Consider the following 17,771-nt stretch of genomic DNA (forward strand, 5'->3'; position numbering starts at 1 on the left):
GTTTGATGAGATGAGAGGCACTAAATGGGCGGAGTGGAGGGATTCGGGTGCACCCAGTTGTTACTAAGGGGCTCTCAAACACTGTTGACTCTTTGGTTGACATGGAATTTGATACATAGAACTTTGTTCCATCCGGTGAGCTGTTCTCTGGGCCTTGGATTTTTTTTTTCTTTTTTTTCTTTTTTTTTAAAGATTTTATTTATTTATTCACGAGAGACACAGAGATAGAGAGGCAGAGACACAGGCAGAGGGGAGAAGCAGGCTCCATGCACCGAGAGCCCGACGTGGGACTCGATCCTGGGTCTCCAGGACCGCGCCCTGGGCCAAAGGCAGGCGCCAAACCGCTGCGCCACCCAGGGATCCCGGATTTTTTTTTTTTCTTAAGATTTTTATTTTTAAAGATTTTGTTTGACAGAGAGCATGTGTGCACCTGCATAAGCAGGTAGAGGGAGAAGCAGGCTTCCTGCTGAGGGGGTAGCCCAATGCAGGGCTCGATCCTGGGACCATGGGATCATGACCTGAGCTCAAGGCAGATGTTCAACCATTGAGCCACCCAGGTGCCCCAAGATTTTTATTTATTTTTATTTTTTTTTATTTTTTTTTTTTATTTTTTAAATATTTTATTTATTTATTCATGAGAGACACAGAGAAAGAGGCTGAGACACAGGTGGAGGGAGAAGCAGGCTCCATGCAGGGAGCCCGACGTGGGACTCGATCCAGGGTCCCCAGGATCATGCCCTGGGCCAAAGGCAGGTGCCAAACCACTGACCCACCCAGGGATCCCCTATTTTTTTTATTTTTAAAGATTTATTTATTCATGAGAGACACACACAGAGAGAGAGGCAGAGACATAGGCAGAGGGAGAAGCAGGCTCCATGCAGAGACCCCGACATGGGACTCGATCCTGGGTCTCCAGGATCACGCCCTGAGCTGAAGACGGTGCTAAACCGCTGAGCCACCGGGCTGCCCAAGATTTTTATTTTTAAATGATCTCTACATCTGTTGTGGAACTCAAACTCAAAGCCCTGAGATCAAGAGTTACATGCTGTAATGATCAATCCAGCCAGGCATGCTGCCTTGGAAATCTTTTAAAAACAAAGAGTTCTTTTTGTAGTGGTAGTGTTCATTTTAAGTTTCACCCTTTTTTTTTTTTTTTTTTTTTTTTTTAATTTTTTTTTTTAATTTTTATTTATTTATGATAGTCACAGAGAGATAGAGAGAGAGGCAGAGACACAGGCAGAGGGAGAAGCAGGCTCCATGCACCGGGAGCCCGACGTGGGATTCGATCCCGGGTCTCCAGGATCGCGCCCTGGGCCAAAGGCAGGCGCCAAACCGCTGCGCCACCCAGGGATCCCTTAAGTTTCACCCTTAATTCAGACTTTAGTGACTGCCTTTCTGGACAGGCGTAGCCCCCTGAACCCTTGCCCTGCTTGCTGTGACCTATCTCTGTTCCTCCCCCAGTTTGAATGAATTCACGACACATGGCAATGAAGAACTCGGTAAGTCATCTCTGTGCCCCCTGGACCCAGCACCGTGGAAGGGTTGGGGAAGAGAACAGGGGAAGACAGAGGGCCCGTTGCTTCTCCTGGGGAGGCTCTTTTCTCCCCTGAGCAATGACTGACTGAAGCTTTTGGGGAGCCTTGAAAGGGGAATGCTGGGCAAAGAATTCTTCCAAAACCACCTCTGTCTATTGCCCTCCCTCTTTATGATTTGGTTGGGTGCTGGGAAGGAGGAGGGTATCAGGAGTCTTGGATTCCAAGGAAGGGATGATGTTCCAATTGAGACTCAAGAAAAGGATTCTGAGCCTCAGAGCTTTGAAGGAGCCACTTGATCACTGACCTTCCTTGAGGCAAATCCTGACTCCCCCCTTCCGATCCAGATGAGGGCTCTGGGCCCTGTTCAAGGCTATGGAGTCAGGCTTTTTGTTCCCCGTAGCCAAAGCAGCCTCAGTTCGAGCCTTGCTCTTCGACATCTCCTTCCTCATGTTGTGCCACGTGGCCCAGACCTATGGTTCAGAGGTGAGTGAGAGGAGAGCAGTCAGGATTAGGGGCACCAAGTGGGCAGGGAGAGGGGGAAGGAAATGACCAGTAACTTGGCCGCCCCTCCCCACCCCGCAAGCTGCTTAGTTCTGCTGGGTGCAGAATGAAGGTGCCCCTGGGCCCATAGACGCCCCCTTTGGTTACTCCGGAATCCTTCAGTGCCACACCCACACCCACCACTAGGTGGCAGCATAGCCCCTGTCTTTCTCCCTGAGACCAGTTCATCTTTAGTTCTTCAGGCTGGAAAGAAGCAGCAGTGGGGCAGGAAACTGAGGCACAGAGCACTGGCTGCTGACCCTCCCTCCCTCCCTTCCTTCCCTAGGTGATTCTGTCCGAGTCAAGCACAGGAGCACAGGTGCCCTTCTTTGAGACGTGGATGCAGACTTGCATGCCCGAAGAGGGCAAAATCCTGAACCCTGACCACCCGTGCTTCTGGCCTGACTCTACCAAAGTGGAGTCTTTGGTGGCCTTGCTCAACAACTCCTCGGAGATGAAGCTGGTGTCAGTGGCCGGGTGCCTGCCCCAAGAGTGGTGGTGGGGGCAGGCCATGACCCTCTCCCTCAGCCCATCCCACACTCCCCCATGGTGATTGTTCTCCCCCCTACACCTCGTAGGCAGATGAAGTGGCACGAAGCCTGTCTCAGCATCTCAGCGGCCATCTTGGAGATCCTCAATGCCTGGGAGAATGGGGTACTGGCCTTCGAGTCCATCCAGGTAGCCCCACCTTTCCAGCAGCCTTTTCTCTTCCCTGAGACACAGAGCCCGTGTTTGATAGCTTGTTACACTTTATAAGAACAAGAAGACCCTTAATCCAGGAGCTCATGTTTGGATGTTGATTTTACTTGTAATCATAGGCTTAACCACTCCCTCCCACCCAGGTAACTTTGGGAAAGGCATATTTGTGGTGAAAAGAGGTGGGGGATGCAGTCCAAGACTCCACCTGCTGCACTTAGCTGCCCACAGAGGCCAGGGAAAGTGACAGGGCGGGGAAGAAAGCGGCCTCAGTCACCCTTTCCTTCCCCAGAAAATCACAGATAATATCAAGGGGAAAGTGTGCAGTCTGGCAGTATGTGCTGTGGCTTGGCTTGTGGCCCACGTGCGGATGCTGGGGCTGGATGAGCGTGAGAAGTCGCTGCAGATGATCCGCCAGCTGGCAGGGCCACTGTACAGTGAGAACACCCTGCAGTTCTACAATGAGAGGTCAGTAACCCATCCCCTCCCCTCTGGAACTCTGTAGGCCTGTTGTGAGAAGTTGGCACCTCCAGTAACTAGTATCCCCCTCTTCTCTTACTTTCCCAAACATGCTGCTCACTTGCTCACTCACATTCTTATTTACGTGTTCATGCACTGACTCAGCAACATGTAGAGTGTGTCTCTGAGCCAGGAGTGTTTATGATCTAGCCCCTGCTGTGTCCCAGAAACGCAGACCCTGAATAGCTGTGATTCTGGTGTTTAGAGAGCTCAAGTTCTGGAGAACTAGCTTACCAGCAGAACAGAGTAGTTTATTAGCTGTAGCTAATAACCCGGAACCCATCTGTAGAACTATGAACCTTGAGCCTGCGCACCCTCGTTATCCTCCCAACTGCCTATCTTTTGTGAACATTTTCCTGCCATGGCTTTTCAGAGCTGTGGGGGACCTCCCTGGCAGCTTCCATCTGTGTTAAGTTCAGTGGTTTTGGGTCATTCCCCTATCTAATAACTTTCTTTTTTAAATTCTAGTAAGATAGGGACGCCTGGGTAGTCCAGCGGTTTAGTGCCTGCCTTTGGCCCAGGGCGTGATCCTGGGGTCCCGGGATCGAGTCCCGCATTGGGCTCCCTGCATGGAGCCTGCTTCTCCCTCTGCCTGTGTCTCTGCCTCTCTCTCTCTCTCTGTCTCTCATGAATAAATAAATAAAATCTTAAAAAAAAAAAAACATAAAATTGGCTGTCTTAACTGCTTTTAAGTATGTAATTTAGCAACATGAGATATTCACATTGTTGTGAAACAGACATCCAGAATCTTTTCTTCTTGTAAATCTGAAACTTTGTACCCATTAACAACTCACCCCTTTTCCCCTCCATATCTTCTGGTAACCACCATTCTACCTTCTCTTTCTATGAATTTGACTACTTTAGGTACCCCATGTAGCTGGAATCCTACAGTGTTTGTCTTTTTGTGCCTGGCTTATTTCACTTAGCATAATGTCCCCAAGGTTCATCCATGTCATAGCCTGTGTCAAAATTCCCTTCAAAATAACTAATTTTAATTAGTTCCATTAGTTATATATAACTAATATAATTCCATCATATGTATGTGCCACATTTTGTTTACCCATCCATCGGTCAGTGGACACTTGGGTAGCTTCTACCTCTCAGCTGTTGCAAATGGTGCTGCTATGAAGTGAGCATGCACGACCGGTAAGCTAGGAGAGAGGACTCACCAAGTAGCTGTCAGGGTGCCTTAGAGTGGAGAAGTGGAAACACTGTGCCTAGATATGGTTGGTGAGGGCCTGTAAGGTCACATCTCCTTTTTCCTCACCTCCTTCTCTGTTCTTCTTCCCTCACATCCTTCCTTCACAAGTAATGGAGAATTTGCTCTGACATAATCCATGCTAAACACCCTGACTCCTCTCTGGGTGAGAAATAGTGGGAAATCTGTGGATACATTATGCAGGTGGAAAGAAGTGGCTCTGAGAATCATAGCAACGTTCCAAGAGCCATCCAGCATTCCAGGAACAGTTAGCACTCAGACCTGGGTAACTCACTGGGTAACTCACCGGGTAACTCATGGGGGTCTGAGTGCTAACTCAGTCAAAGACTGTTAGAAAATTCCTGGACATATGCTTCTGTTTGCCCAGCTAACAGAGGCCGGGAAGAGTCTTGTGGGGCAGCCCTTGGGCCCCTGTCCTGGAAGTAACAGTTTACTTTGGGAGGAGGCCAAGGCTGGGCGGGGACCCCCCCCCCCCCCCCCCCAGCACTCAGCCCAGAGGGAAGTGATTGTATTTATTTATGTCTAGGGATTGGCAGGGCTCAGGTTTGAGGGATGGGGAAGTTAGAGACAGAGAAAAAGAGAAAATATGAATATGTCACTGGAATAACCTGGGGGAGGAGAGCAAACTTGCTCCCCACCTTAGGCTTTGTGCCCATCAGGTGAGAGACCTGCCAGGAGCAGGACCAGTAGGGTCAGGTCTGCTAGGAGATTGTGACTTCCTCTTGTCTCCTCCCTCAGCACAGAATGGGGTTCATTCCCTAGGAATATTTCCGTAACTCAAGTCCTGGGATAAGTTTGGCCTGGGTGTTTGTTCTGCTCTTAAACCTGGTGTTGCCTGAACCTGAACCTGAGGTCCTCTCCCCGTCCCCCAGGGTGGTGATCATGAGCTCAATTCTGGAGCACATGTGTGCTGACGTGCTGCAGCAGACAGCTACCCAGATCAAGTTCCCGTCCACCGGTGTGGACACAATGCCCTACTGGAATCTGCTGCCCCCCAAGCGACCCATCAAGGAGGTGCTGACGGACATATTTGCCAAGGTGCTGGAGAAAGGATGGGTGGACAGTCGCTCCATCCACATTTTTGACACTCTGCTGCACATGGGAGGCGTCTACTGGTTCTGCAACAACCTGATTAAGGTACCAAGGGCATGGCAATTGGGGGGCCAGATGCTCACCGAGTCCTCGGCTGGGGCAGCAGGTACCCTCAGACTGGGAGAGAGCTGAGAAAATACCAACCAGGACCAGAGTCCTATACATAGCCTGGTTGGCGGGGCTTCTCTGAGAGGCTGCATCAGTCCTGTGAGAAGATTCCTTGAAATACAGAGGCAGGGCTTGGTCTCGGGGCTCCTGGGCTCTGAGGGGAGCCAGCTTCTCAGGAGCAGTGGCCAGAGGCTGATGTGGCTGCCCCTGTGTGCCCTTCTAGAGAACCCTGTGTCGGGAGCCCTCGGCTCCAAACCCTTCCCTGTTCATCCAGGAGCTGTTGAAGGAGACACGGAAGGAGCACACTCTGCGGGCCGTGGAGCTGCTCTACTCCATCTTCTGTCTGGACATGCAGCAAGTGACCCTGGTCCTGCTGGGCCACATCCTGCCTGGCCTACTCACCGATTCCTCCAAGTGGCACAGCCTCATGGACCCCCCTGGCACTGCTCTGGCTAAGTAGGATTCTCTCGGAACCCCAAGTCCCCACAGCGGTGCCGAGTGCCCCTTGCCTGGGGCCGCCCAGGGAGGCTGGGCTGTGGGGAAGCCCTGTCAGCTGGGGCACAGGCACAGAAACCCGCTCTGGGGCCCTCTGACCTTACCCTCTTCTCCTGGAACCCTTTGCTCTGGGGCCGTCTGACTTTACCCTCTTCTCCTGGAACCCTTTGCCAGGCTAGCTGTCTGGTGTGCCCTGAGTTCCTATTCCTCCCATAAGGGACAGGCATCCTCCCGCCAAAAAAAGAGACATCGTGAAGACATTGAGGTAGGGGACCCCTCTGTTCACTTGTTCATGTGCTCAGCAGACATTTACTGAGGCTTTTGGGGTAGGAGGCACGGGTCCTGCCCCTGGGTTGCTGTGTCAGGGCTTGGCTGGCCAAGCATCTGCAGGGGTGTCCGTGTGAGGGTGTCTCTCATTAGGACTGTGGGAGGGTGAGGGAGGCTGGCCCTACTGAGATGCCGGCAGAGGCCTATGGGGAGCTGAGTCTTCCTCACTCCTGTATGAGCTCCAACTCTTTTCCCTGATAACGGAAACCTTGGGGGCCCAGGGTGGCTAATAGTGACCCTTCCACCCTCCAGGATTATGTCAGTCTCTTCCCCTTGGATGACATGCAGCCCTCAAAGCTGATGCGCCTGCTGAGCTCCAATGAGGAAGATGCCAACATCCTCTCGAGTCCCAGTGAGCGTTCAGATGGGGCTGGGCAGGCTCCTCCTTTTCCTGGGAACTCACTCCTGACTGGGAGAACTGCGTGGCATAGTACCTGGCCACCAGCATCTTTGCTTGTCAGAGAATGTGGTGGGGGGTTGTCCCATTCTGCTCCCCACTGCTGCTCTGCTTTCTGCCTGCGGACTAGAGGTTGCTGGGGACTCTCTGGAAGACTGAAGCTCTTCTGCCCAGACCCCAACCCAGCCCCGGACATACCACCGTCCCTTCCCTACCCTTTACTCATCACAAGTGAGCTCATTACCTCAGGCACAGTCTATACCATTGACTCACGAGCTCTGGTCTTCCTTCCCTTGAAACAGGCCCTGAGGCCTGGGCTGGGACTGGGGTTGCTCTCCACTCTTCCTGCCTGATGAGCACCCCTCCCCTACCGGCTCCCCTTGATGTCATTACCGCTCCCTGCCAAGGGATGCTTCTGTGGCATTTAATTTTTCTTGTTTCCAGAAGTTTCTCTTGAGTCTAGGAAGTTTCTCTAAGGCCTTTTAGGTATTAGGGCACCAACTGTGCACTTGGGCAGAGGAAGGGTGCTATGTCTGCCACCCACAAACCTTATGACCTTTGGCTGGTTACTCAGCAAATCTGAGTCTTAGTGTCTTTTTTTTTTAATTTTTTTTATTTATGATAGAGAGAGAGAGAGAGGCAGAGACACAGACAGAGGGAGAAGCAGGCTCCATGCACCGGGAGCCCCGACGTGTGACTCGATCCCGGGTCTCCAGGATTGCGCCCTGGGCCAAAGGCAGGCACTAAACTGCTGCGCCACGCAGGGATCCCTGAGTCTTAGTGTCTTTATTTGTGAAGTGAGGGTGTGAGGATCAGGTGGCCTGATCTGTGTGCAGCCAGCAGATTGGCACCTGGCGGTGCTCACCAAATGTTCTCTCTCATCTCCCTCTGAGATCTCTGTATTTAGGGCCCCTCTGTGACTCTGGATCTGGGGACTTCCCCACGCCTTCCTCCACGCCTGATGGGTGAGGGCGTCCCCTGGGAAGGGGGGTTTTGAAAGGTTAGGGGGCCTCTGCCTCAGGCTCCCTCCACTTGGCCCCACAGCTGACCGCTCCATGAGCAGCTCCCTGTCAGCCTCCCAGCTGCACACAGTTAACATGAGAGACCCGCTGAATCGAGTCCTGGGTGAGTCCTTCCACTGTGCTCTGGCTGGGGAATGGGGATGCTGAGGCCTCACTGGCTGGAGGGGGGGGGGGGTCTCCTGGTGCCCTTTCACCCCTGTTATGTGTACCCATCTCGTTCCTCCATCTCCCCAGCTGCTGGCTCTCCTGTCACCTCCAGGCTCCCATCCAGTCCCACGATTTCCTTTCACACTTCCTCTTTCTGACGCCCCCATTTGGGGGGCACTCTGAGCACTTCTTTCTTTTTGTTTTTCAGTGCCACTACCTCCCAGTCTCTCCTCTTCTCAGGTCCCCCCTCACAGAGTGTTTCCCTCTTCCTTCTGCACAGCCAATCTGTTCCTGCTCATTTCCTCCATCCTGGGGTCGCGCACCGCTGGCCCGCACACTCAGTTTGTGCAGTGGTTCATGGAGGAGTGTGTGGACTGCCTGGAGCAGGGCAGCCGAGGCAGCATCCTGCAGTTCATGCCCTTCACCACCGTGAGTGTTTTGCCCCAGGCCCGGCCCGGCCCGGCCCGGCCCTGGCCCCACCTTGGAGCTCAGATGGGGGCAGCAAGTCTTAACGCAGATGGGGTTCAAGTACAGCCCTCAGAGTAGGAGGGCTACCCCCGGGACCAGAGCAGCCTCAGTGAGTGGCCATTTGTCTGGCAGGTATCGGAGCTGGTGAAGGTATCAGCCATGTCCAGCCCCAAGGTGGTTCTGGCCATCACGGACCTCAGCCTGTCTCTGGGTCGCCAGGTGGCCGCCAAGGCCATTGCTGCACTCTGAGGGGCTTGGTGTGACCACGGGGGGCCATCTGGGGGAACGCAGCCCCAGGCGCCTCAGAAGGGAACAGTGAAGGAAGATGAGACATCATTGCTCATATCCATGTGATGTAAGAGCCCTATGTCATTTCCAGATCATTCCCCTATCCTGATATCTGACCTCTAAGACGTCTCCCAGTTTCTTTCTTTCGTAATTTCCTCTGCTCACTGCCAGCACCTGAAGAATGTGTGCAGCCTGGCTCTTAGCCCAGGCCCTCAGCACCCTGCACCCCTGCTTGCCCTCTTCCAGCAGTACGTGTACCTCCGAGGAACTTTGTAGGTGCAAAGTTGTGTGTGTGTGTGTGTGTGTGTGTGTGTGTGTGTGTGTGTGTGTGTCTGTTTGGGTTTTTTTTGTAACACACGAGGGAAGTTTACCTCAACTCATTTGTAAATAAAGACTTTTGTGGGTCCCTGTGTGATTCTAAGTGATGTCAGTGCCTCTGTTCCACTGAGGCAGGGAACAGCATCTTCTCCTTAGAATCCCATGTGTTGTGCCCAGGAAGAGGCCCAGTCCTTGGCTGAGGAGAGCAGGAGAGGTGTGCAGAGCAGGGCTGGGCAGGCTTGGGTTCCTGTGTTTGTCCGCTCAGAAGGGGCAGGACTTCCTTTCCTCGTACTGGCACCAGGCAGTAAGGAGTCAACACACGCCCGCTGCTTACCCTCACACCCCAAAGTCAGACTGAACTCTGAGAAGGGAGAGGTTTTGGCTAAAGGCCCTGCTGGTGCTGGGGTAGGGTGTCCTGTCCTTCTGACGCTCTCCCAGGAGACCCAACCCCACCCCGAGCCTGACTGGCTCCAGTTTGGTCTGCCCCTCTCCAGAGGAGGACTAGGGGCTGAGGGGCTGGATCTGTTTAACCCTTGATCTTCTTGTACACACATCTCCCAAGTCCTGGTTTCTTCAGGATCAAGTGGAGAAGGAGGGCTCTGAGCCATGCAGCTGGGGGTTCTGGCCCTGCTCAGCCAGCCCTTCCTTTCTGAGGAGCCAGATTGGGAAGGGAAGTGGGAGGTGCCACGGGCAGCCCGGTGGCTCCGGGGTTTAGTGCTGCCTTCAGCCTGGGGCCTGATCCTGGAGACCCACGTCAGGTTCCCTGCGTGGAGCCTGCTTCTCCCTCTGCCTCCCTCTCTCTTGCTGTCTCTCATAAATAAATAAAATCTTAAAAAAAAAAAAAAAAGGAAGTGGGAGGTGCCCGAAGAGCCAAGGGGAAGCCTTGAGACGGGGGCCTGGGGACCAGCTGGCAGTCTGGATTTCACAGGTCTGGTGGAAGCACCCTGGGACCACAGGTACATCCTCGGCTGGGGACACAGGAGTGCATCTGACCTGTGGTGTGAAGCAGCCCCTCCAATCTCTGCATCTCCCTCACATGCACCTGCCCAGCCGCCCTGTGAGCTCAGGCTCGGCAGCCCCTGAGGCTGAGAGCAGCAGGAAGATGGTGGCTGGCATGAGGTTGCTCCCTTGCCCATCAGAGGCAGAGCTTGAGGGAGAGGAGTGCAGGGCTCAGATCAGCTTGAGTTCTGACCCAAGTTGAAACCTTGATCTCAGATCCTAATCTCTAAACGGCACTTCTCATTCTACCTTTGTGGGCACCTGTGAGCGTGGATGGGCTGGAGTTTATGGAAGATGACAAATATTAAATCCTCCCTTGCCTCAGTGTCTGTGTCTGGACCATTAAGCTTCCCCTTTCCCCACCCCAACCCCACGTTCCCCTCTGCCTGTGTGGTGACCCATCTGCGTCCTGTCCTCCCACTAGGCTGTGTCTCTGTGAGGGCAGGGGCCATGCCTGCCTGGTCTGCTGCCACATCCCTAGCACTTAGCCTGGCACCAGCCCAGCGTCCCTACAAGAGAAATCCCTGCTAAAAGCATGAACGTTGATGAGCTAGAGGATGGCCTCCTGCACCCCCTCTTTCCCTCCCTCTTGGCTTCCACCACCATTCAACTCCCCGCCTCCCAGCCCCTGGCTGGGCACCAGCTGGACCCAAGAAGGAGGAAGGACATTTACTGGAGACAAACAAAATACTTTATTATCACCAAGTTTGGCTACAGTGAGAAGGTACGGGCAGAGGTGGAGGGTGAAGAGCTGCGTGTTCCTCTCACGTGTCACATAACCCCCCCCCATCTTTCCCTCCCCACTTCCAGTCCCCCTCAGTAGGGCCGACACATGACCCGCTGGCCAGCCCTTGAAGGGTCAGAATCCTGACCCTGGTGAGAGTGGGACAGGTGTCAGAAGCCTGTCATTGTTGCCATAGGGCATCGAGAAAGAGGAGAGAGTGATGCCGAGGCTCCCCATTACTGGAAGTCAAAATATTCCCGAAAACATCTTAAAAACTAGATTCCCCAGCACATTCGTGGGACCCCAGGGTCAAGCCTCCCCACTTTGGCTGCCTCTGCCGGGCTTGATGCCTGTGGGGAAGGGGACCTGAGGAGAAGCGAGACAGCCCACCTGGCACGTGCAAGCCAAGTTGGTGAGGCCAGAGTGGGGGGGCACCCAGTAGGGGAACACTGCTGTTTAAATATTAAACAGGGTTGTTTTGTCTCCCACCTGGAAGACTTCCTGATGCTTCCAAGCCCTCAAGGTGGGTACCCTTGGGGTAAAGGGGTCACTGGGATTCTACCCAGTGCCCACCACAGAGCCAGGCCAGGGAGCAGTCACAGGAATCAATACTTGGTATTTACCTATCTACCTCCCCGTCCAGGGGACAGGAAGACAGGGGCTTTTCTTCCTGCAAAAGCAGGAGAATGAAACTCAGAGACGGCAGGAAGGACCCAAGAGTGCAGGGCTCCTTTCTGTTTGTCCTCATCTTTAAATATTAGATTTAAATAAACATAAATATTAAATAAAGATAAATACACTGGCTGGGGAGGGTTTTGCTCAGGGTTTGGCAAAGTGGCGCAGAGCGCGATATGCCAGCTCCAGGAAGCTCTGCAGATTGGAGGCCACCAGGACACCTCCTGCCCGGCGCTGGAAGGCCGAGGTGAAGGCTGGCATGGTGCCCTGGGTAGGTGGCACAGCGGGGGCCATTCCTAGATCTTCCATCTGTGGGGGGAAAGATGAGATCTGCAATCAGGCCCTGCTGAGTGGGCATTTTTGAATAAGGAAATGCAAAGGGCTGACAGGCCATGGAAGGTGACACCAAGCAGTTAATGGTGGAGTCAGGCCTTGAACCCAGGTCTGTTTCAGGGTCCAGTGACCTGGTTCCCCCCTCATCCAGGGAGAGCGGGGAAGGGCCAGCAGCAAGAGGGGCCTGGGATGGAGTGGTAGCTCCCGACACACACCCTGGGAATGCTCTCACCCTGGCCCTAAAGAACCGGGATCCCAGGCTTGCAGCCTGATCTTTGGGGACCGGCTCCATCCAGGCCCCTAAGGCTTGCCGCTTCCCATGAGGCTCACCTGCTGCCAGATGTTGATGGCAAAGTCGGTGATGTCCAGCTGCAGTGTGTCCAAGGTGGGCGCTAACTCGGGGGATATCCCTGCCAGGGCCTGCAGGAGGCCCTGGTAGAGGAAGAGGCCGCTGTGGAGTTGACGCAGGCAGCCCATCTGGGGGATGGAGTAGAGGAGTCAGGACGTGCTGCCTGGGACACTCCTCTCAGGGCCCCACATTGGAGCCTGGGGGTCCAGGGAGACTTCCAGACCATCCTTCCCTCTCCTTGTCGCCCTCCTCCCCTCCAGAAACTCACCAGCTGCAGAGCCTGGCTGGAGCAGCTGCTCAGGGGAGGCTGGGGGATGCCCAGAGCGTGCCCGAGCAGCACCAACTCCTCAGGGTGGCACAGCTGGTGGGTGGCACACTGGGGACAGGAAGGATGCTGAGTGAGGGGCACCTGACAGGGCCACGGCTGCTCCTGTTTCCTAACCCTCCCCATCTCTCCCAGGTCTTCCCCTCTCTCCCAGCCCTCCCAGGCCGCTGCCAGGCTGCTCAGCCCCATCCTGCCCTCCACGGCGATCCTGGCAGGCCGGCCCGCCAGCCAGCAGCTGCTGTGAGCACTGTCCCTGAGCACTCTGTTCCCCGGTTCCTAGCCAGGCTTCCATGGCTCCACCTCTAAGTTTCTTCCCTTTCCCTTGGGTCTCTCCTCTCCCACGTCCCTCCCTGATCATATCTTCTCTCCATTCCCTTTCCCACCCTCAGCTCTTCCCCCTTGTGCCTGCCCTCAGCTGTCCGCTCTGGGTCCCCCCTCCCAGCCCCGAGGTCCCCTCCGGTGCTCTCCCTCACCAGTGTCTCCTGCAGCGCTGTGCCATCAGCCTGGACCTTCCTCATTTGCTCTAGGCACTTGAGCAGGAAGCTCTGGGGCAGGGGGCCGGTAGGGCCCAGGGGGGCGGCTTCTTGCACCATCCAGAGTGCGCTGTGCCACAGCAGCAGCTGCAGGGCTGAGAGCAGATGGGGTGGGGGGCTCAGGAGCCCTGCGGTCCACTGCAGGGCCTGGCGGCCCTCCCAGCCCTCTGCCACTCCAGCCTCCCTCCCTGGGGCCAGGACACTCACCGGTCAGCTTCATGGGGCTCTGGGCAGCAGGCTTAGCCGAAGGTCTGGGTGGGTCTGCAGGCTCTGGGCTCTGGCAGGGACGGGCTCCAGAGGGCCTTTATAGAGGAGCTCATGGAGGCCTGGGAGGAAATTACCTGGTGCCACGACCAGGGCTTAGTAATAATTTCCTAGGATTTATGCAAATTTGGTGTCAGGACAATGTAGGGGGGCACTGGGACAAAAAGCTGTTTGCGAAAGTTTGTGAAATTGTGGAATCTCTGATCGTTCTTTGACGTCTGATCCCCCTCACACTCTTCCTCCCCTCAGCCCCGCCCAGGCCCGAATTGCCCCAGGGTGTTTGATCTGAAGCACTGAACTAAGTGAGCTTGAGCCACAGATAAGAGCCAAGGAGCCTGGAGGCCAGTCAGGCCCACACTGCCCAGGCAGGCCAGGGGCAGCCCCTCCCTCCCTCCCTCCCTCCCTCCCTCCCCTGCCTGATCTGCGGGAGTAGCCCCCTGGCGCTACCCTCCTTGGGATCCCCAAGCTACCTGTTCCCTGGACTCTAGAGTCTAGAGTTGGAGAGGGAAGAAGCTACTTGCCCCCCTTTCTACCCCTCAAACTCCCAGGAGGCTGCTTTCCTGAGTCCCCCTCCTGAGAGGCCAGGGGCCTGAGATGGGGCCGTTGGGATCTAGCCTCCTGTCTCCACCCCACACTTTGATGGGCACCATCCCAGGTCCCTGTCTTGAACTGGTTAGCTGGGAACCCCCCACTCCCCCCCATGACTCATGCCTCCAAGCCCCCGGAATCCTGGCAGAAACCAAAGGAAACCGGATGTCTGTCCCAAATGAAGCAAGACCCTTGAGGTTCTGGGGCTCTGGGTTCACCTGACCTTGCCCTTCCTCCTCCTCAGCGCTCCCCCTCCCTCCAGTGGTGTCCCAGCACTTGGGAGCTGGGGGAAGGTCCCTGACGTGGCTTCCCGGTCACCGCCTGCCAGAGTGTGCGCTGCCCTGAGGCGGGGAAGGGCTGGGGGGCAGAGAGAAGAAACTGCCCTAGCCCCAAACCCCAGAACCGCGCCAGTCTCTGATTCGGTTCTAAACCCCATGAACTGGGCCAGAGAGGGAAGGGCCTAGCCTAAGGTCAAGGAGAGCCGATTCCGACTCAGGGTTGCAGCCTGGGCCTCAGATCAGACTTGAAGGTTTCCCACGGGCCACGGGGCCTGCCTAGCCGGCTGCCCTGCCACGCCCAAGGCTGTCACTTTCTGTCTCAATTTACCCCAGCACCAGCCAAGGAAGGACACCTTTTGATGAGGAGTGGGTGTGTCTGTCTGGGTGAGGGCATCTCTGGGGCGGGGGTGCCCCCTGGTGGCCACAGCTGGCAGGGCCTTCACCTGTTGACTCGCATCCTGCCTCTAGTCCCCTGTCCTCCCAGGGCCTCAGGGCGCCCCCCACCTCCACCTCCCGCTGGGTAGCTGGTCCCCATGCACTGATTGAGGCCAGCTCTGTGCCCAGCTCTGCGGCAGCAGAGGGGTGAGTTTGGAACTGGGGGGCAGGAAATTCACTTCCACAAACATGTCCCTTCATCCTCCCCCAAAGAACCTCCAGAGGACTCATCTGACTCCATAAGGCCCCTAACCTTGTGCTGAGCACTCTCCACACAAGGAGAGCGGTATGCCTTTCTTTTTTTTTTTTAATATTTATTTATTTATTATTTATGATAGACATAGAGAGGCAGAGACACAGGAGGAGGGAGAAGCAGGCTCCATGCCAGGAGCCTAATGCGGGACTCGATCCCGGGACTCCAGGATCGGGCCCTGGACCAAAGGCAGGCGCTAAACCACTGAGCCACCCAGGGATCCCCAGGTATGCCTTTCAATAAGCCTATGAGGAAGGTACTAGAACCATTTCCCCTTTTACAGAAGAGTAATCTAACCTCAAAGAGGTTAAGTAACTTGACCAAGTGGCAGAATCAAGGTCTGCTCTGTGCCACAGTCTTAAATTCTTTTGTTTTAAGATTTATTTATTTTATTTTAGAAGTGGGGGGGGGAGGGGCAGAGGGGGAGGGGGAGAGAATCCCAAGCAGGCTCCCCCTGAGCACAGAGCCACCACGGGGCCTGATTCCACCACCCTGAGATCAGGACCTGAGCTGCACTCAAGAGTTGGACGTTCAACCGACCGGGCCACCCAAGAGCTCCTTAACCATCGGATCTCTTAACCAGTGTTTGGCCTTCCTCACCAGTGGCTGGGCAGCCCCAGGGCCAGACTCTTATCTTCACCTACAGTCCAAGTGCGTAGGATATTTGATTGAGAGAATACGTTAATTCTAACGAGGGGGGCCAGAAGGGTGAAAGGACTCAAGATCCCACTTGAAGAAAGCAGGCTGTATTGACCAGGGAAAGTGAAGGAGGGGGTTTGTTGCCGGGTCTCCAGGGCTGGAAGTGGCCCAGGGAGTGGAAGCCACAGCCAGCGAGTTTTCAGCTCCACAGAGGGAAAGAGCTTTCCAATGATCAGAAGTGTTAGAAGATGGAGTGGGCAGCTTCCAGGGGAAAGTGAACTGCTCATCCCGGGAAGTGTTCTGACATCCATTCCATAGGGAGAAAATCCAAATGTTGGCTGACACTTATTTGACACCTCTTGTACATCAAGCACCTTCCATTACACTCTTGTCATTTCATCCTACAAACCTAGTAAAAGGATGTGGGTTACTCCCACTATAGACAAGGGACAGCCTCAGAGAAGCGAAGGGTCTTGCCCAGATCACAGAACGAGTCATGGCAGAGCAGACAGGATGTGACACCAGGCTTCTCCAGCTCGCATCCTCCCCATTACACTACCTTCCTGTTCAGATAGCTGTATTGGAGAATGGCTCAATCCAGACTTAAGCCTTACCCGAGGGACAATAAAGGCCAAGTAGAGAGCCAGGGCTTGTTAGAAGCCATGATGCACTGGCAAAGGCACTGGCTCCAGAGACCCCTACTGGTCATTCCGCCGTCCAGCCTCCTAAAGGCTTTCCCAGGTGTTTCTCAAAGGCCAGAACCGGTGGCGACTTCCCCTCACGCTTCCTGTTTTCATCTGGTCCTGGACTTGGAGCCTCTTTCTAAGGCCTCTGGAGTGACTCATTTGTTGCAGACTTGGCCTGTGAGCCAAGATCTGTACACCTCGAGCTAAGAATGGGTTTCACATTTTTAAATGGTTGGGGGAAAAAACAAAAGAATATTTCATAACATGTAAACATCCTATGAAATTCAAACCCCAGGGTTATTAAATAATTTTGTTTACATATTGTTTATAGCCGCTTTCAAGAAGTGCAGCACTGAAATGAAGAGTTGTGACAGACCATATGGCTCAGAAGCCTAAAAAATGTGCGATCCGGCCCTTTAAGAGGTTTGCACACCATGTACACAGTCCCCTGTAGCAGGAGACTCCCGGAGCTGTCCTCAGTGGCATCCTATGTCCGAGCAAACCAACGCGCCCCAGTCGGGGAAGGGCTAAATAAATCGTGGTCCGTTCATCCCACATGCGCCTCCCCCACCAAGTCGTCACAGGATGAAAACTCCTTGAGGAATTTGTGGTTTCGCAGTGCCGAGGACAGTGCTGAGCCTGGTCTCACCACCACTAATCTCAAAACCAAGACTGAGTGGAGAGCAAGTTACATTCATGTGATATATCATTTAAAAGATTTAAAAGCGCAAGACACTAATGTACCAAAATGTATTAAAGCATAAACTGGAAAGCTACCCAGCTGAATTCATCAGAGTGGCTGCCTCTAGAAGGTAGGCAAGGGTCTGGGAAAGGAACAAGAGCGGCTTCACTTGACGTGTAACAGTTTGCCTTGGTTGAGGAAACTTGCATGATAACCAGTGTCACCATTTATTAAACTTGGGTGGAAAGCACATGGATATTTGTTATTCTTCCTGCTTCTCTATTTTTTTAATAGTAGTTTTCTATTTTTTTAATAAAGATTTTATTTATTTATTCATGAAAGGCACAGAGAGAGGCATAGACACAGGCAGAGGGAGAAGCAGGCTCCATGCAGGGAGCCCGACGTGGGATTCGATTCCGGGACCCGGGATCATGCCCTAAGCCAAAGGCAGACACCAGGTGCCCTTCTGTAGTTCTCTAATTAAAACACCACCACCGCCCAGAAAGTGGAGAACACGGTGAGCTCTCCAAGCATAAAAAGGGCAATAAGCTTCTCCGGGAAGAGAAAACCAAGCTCACGGGAATGAATTACAAGAAACTTCCAGACAGCAAGCAGACAGAAAAGAGTCCATAGACTCAAGGTGGGTGAGAACCAGGGAATCACAGCAAGTCATGAAACCCTTCAAAAAAAAAGTCATGAAACAAAACGAACAATTGCACCATCCAGAGTGCCCTGGACCAGGATGACACACTCTCCAATCTGTTACCAACCAGGAGAGGGTCTGAGGGACTAAGGGCTTGGTGCTAGGATTTATAACCTTGGGGGTGCCTGGCTGGT

General features: G+C 54.1%; 2 protein-coding genes and 1 non-coding gene across 9 annotated transcripts in view; 2 read left to right on the forward strand and 1 right to left on the reverse strand.

The window, feature by feature from the left end:
• Positions 1-9,259, forward strand: part of MED24 (mediator complex subunit 24) — a 35,014-nt gene extending 25,755 nt beyond the window's left edge. For all 7 annotated transcript variants that reach the window (XM_072747315.1, XM_072747312.1, XM_025995746.2 and 4 more), the window contains 12 exons: positions 1,462-1,499; positions 1,936-2,018; positions 2,362-2,540; positions 2,654-2,753; positions 3,064-3,239; positions 5,382-5,646; positions 5,984-6,165; positions 6,379-6,469; positions 6,784-6,883; positions 7,973-8,053; positions 8,378-8,526; positions 8,698-9,259. In XM_072747315.1, coding sequence (XP_072603416.1) covers positions 1,462-1,499; positions 1,936-2,018; positions 2,362-2,540; positions 2,654-2,753; positions 3,064-3,239; positions 5,382-5,646; positions 5,984-6,165; positions 6,379-6,469; positions 6,784-6,883; positions 7,973-8,053; positions 8,378-8,526; positions 8,698-8,814 — 1,561 coding nt within the window. In that variant the 3' untranslated portion in view covers positions 8,815-9,259. The remainder of the gene's footprint in view (positions 1-1,461; positions 1,500-1,935; positions 2,019-2,361; positions 2,541-2,653; positions 2,754-3,063; positions 3,240-5,381; positions 5,647-5,983; positions 6,166-6,378; positions 6,470-6,783; positions 6,884-7,972; positions 8,054-8,377; positions 8,527-8,697) is intronic.
• On the forward strand, positions 1,751-1,854 carry LOC112918206 (small nucleolar RNA SNORD124). The gene has a single exon (XR_003234637.1). It is a non-coding gene; the product is annotated as a small nucleolar RNA SNORD124 (small nucleolar RNA).
• A 2,454-nt stretch (positions 9,260-11,713) lies between the features above and the next one.
• CSF3 (colony stimulating factor 3) lies at positions 11,714-13,341 on the reverse strand. The gene is made up of 5 exons (XM_025996214.2): positions 13,317-13,341; positions 13,050-13,204; positions 12,520-12,627; positions 12,233-12,379; positions 11,714-11,878 (listed from the first exon to the last, which is right to left on the reverse strand). The coding sequence occupies exons 1-5, from the start codon at positions 13,327-13,329 to the stop codon at positions 11,714-11,716; spliced, it is 588 nt and encodes a 195-aa protein (XP_025851999.1). The 5' UTR covers positions 13,330-13,341.
• Between the last annotated feature and the right edge of the window lie 4,430 nt (positions 13,342-17,771).

The sequence above is a fragment of the Vulpes vulpes genome, chromosome 2, assembly GCF_048418805.1.
Source record: "Vulpes vulpes isolate BD-2025 chromosome 2, VulVul3, whole genome shotgun sequence".
In the NCBI taxonomy this organism is placed as follows: domain Eukaryota; kingdom Metazoa; phylum Chordata; class Mammalia; order Carnivora; family Canidae; genus Vulpes; species Vulpes vulpes.

Coding starts and splice junctions, on each gene's coding strand:
- CSF3 (XM_025996214.2), bottom strand. Junction 12,628..13,049: donor CAGCGCTGCAGGAGACACTG/GTGAGGGAGAGC, acceptor TCCTGTCCCCAG/TGTGCCACCCACCAGCTGTG. Junction 11,879..12,232: donor CCATCAACATCTGGCAGCAG/GTGAGCCTCATG, acceptor TTCCCCCCACAG/ATGGAAGATCTAGGAATGGC.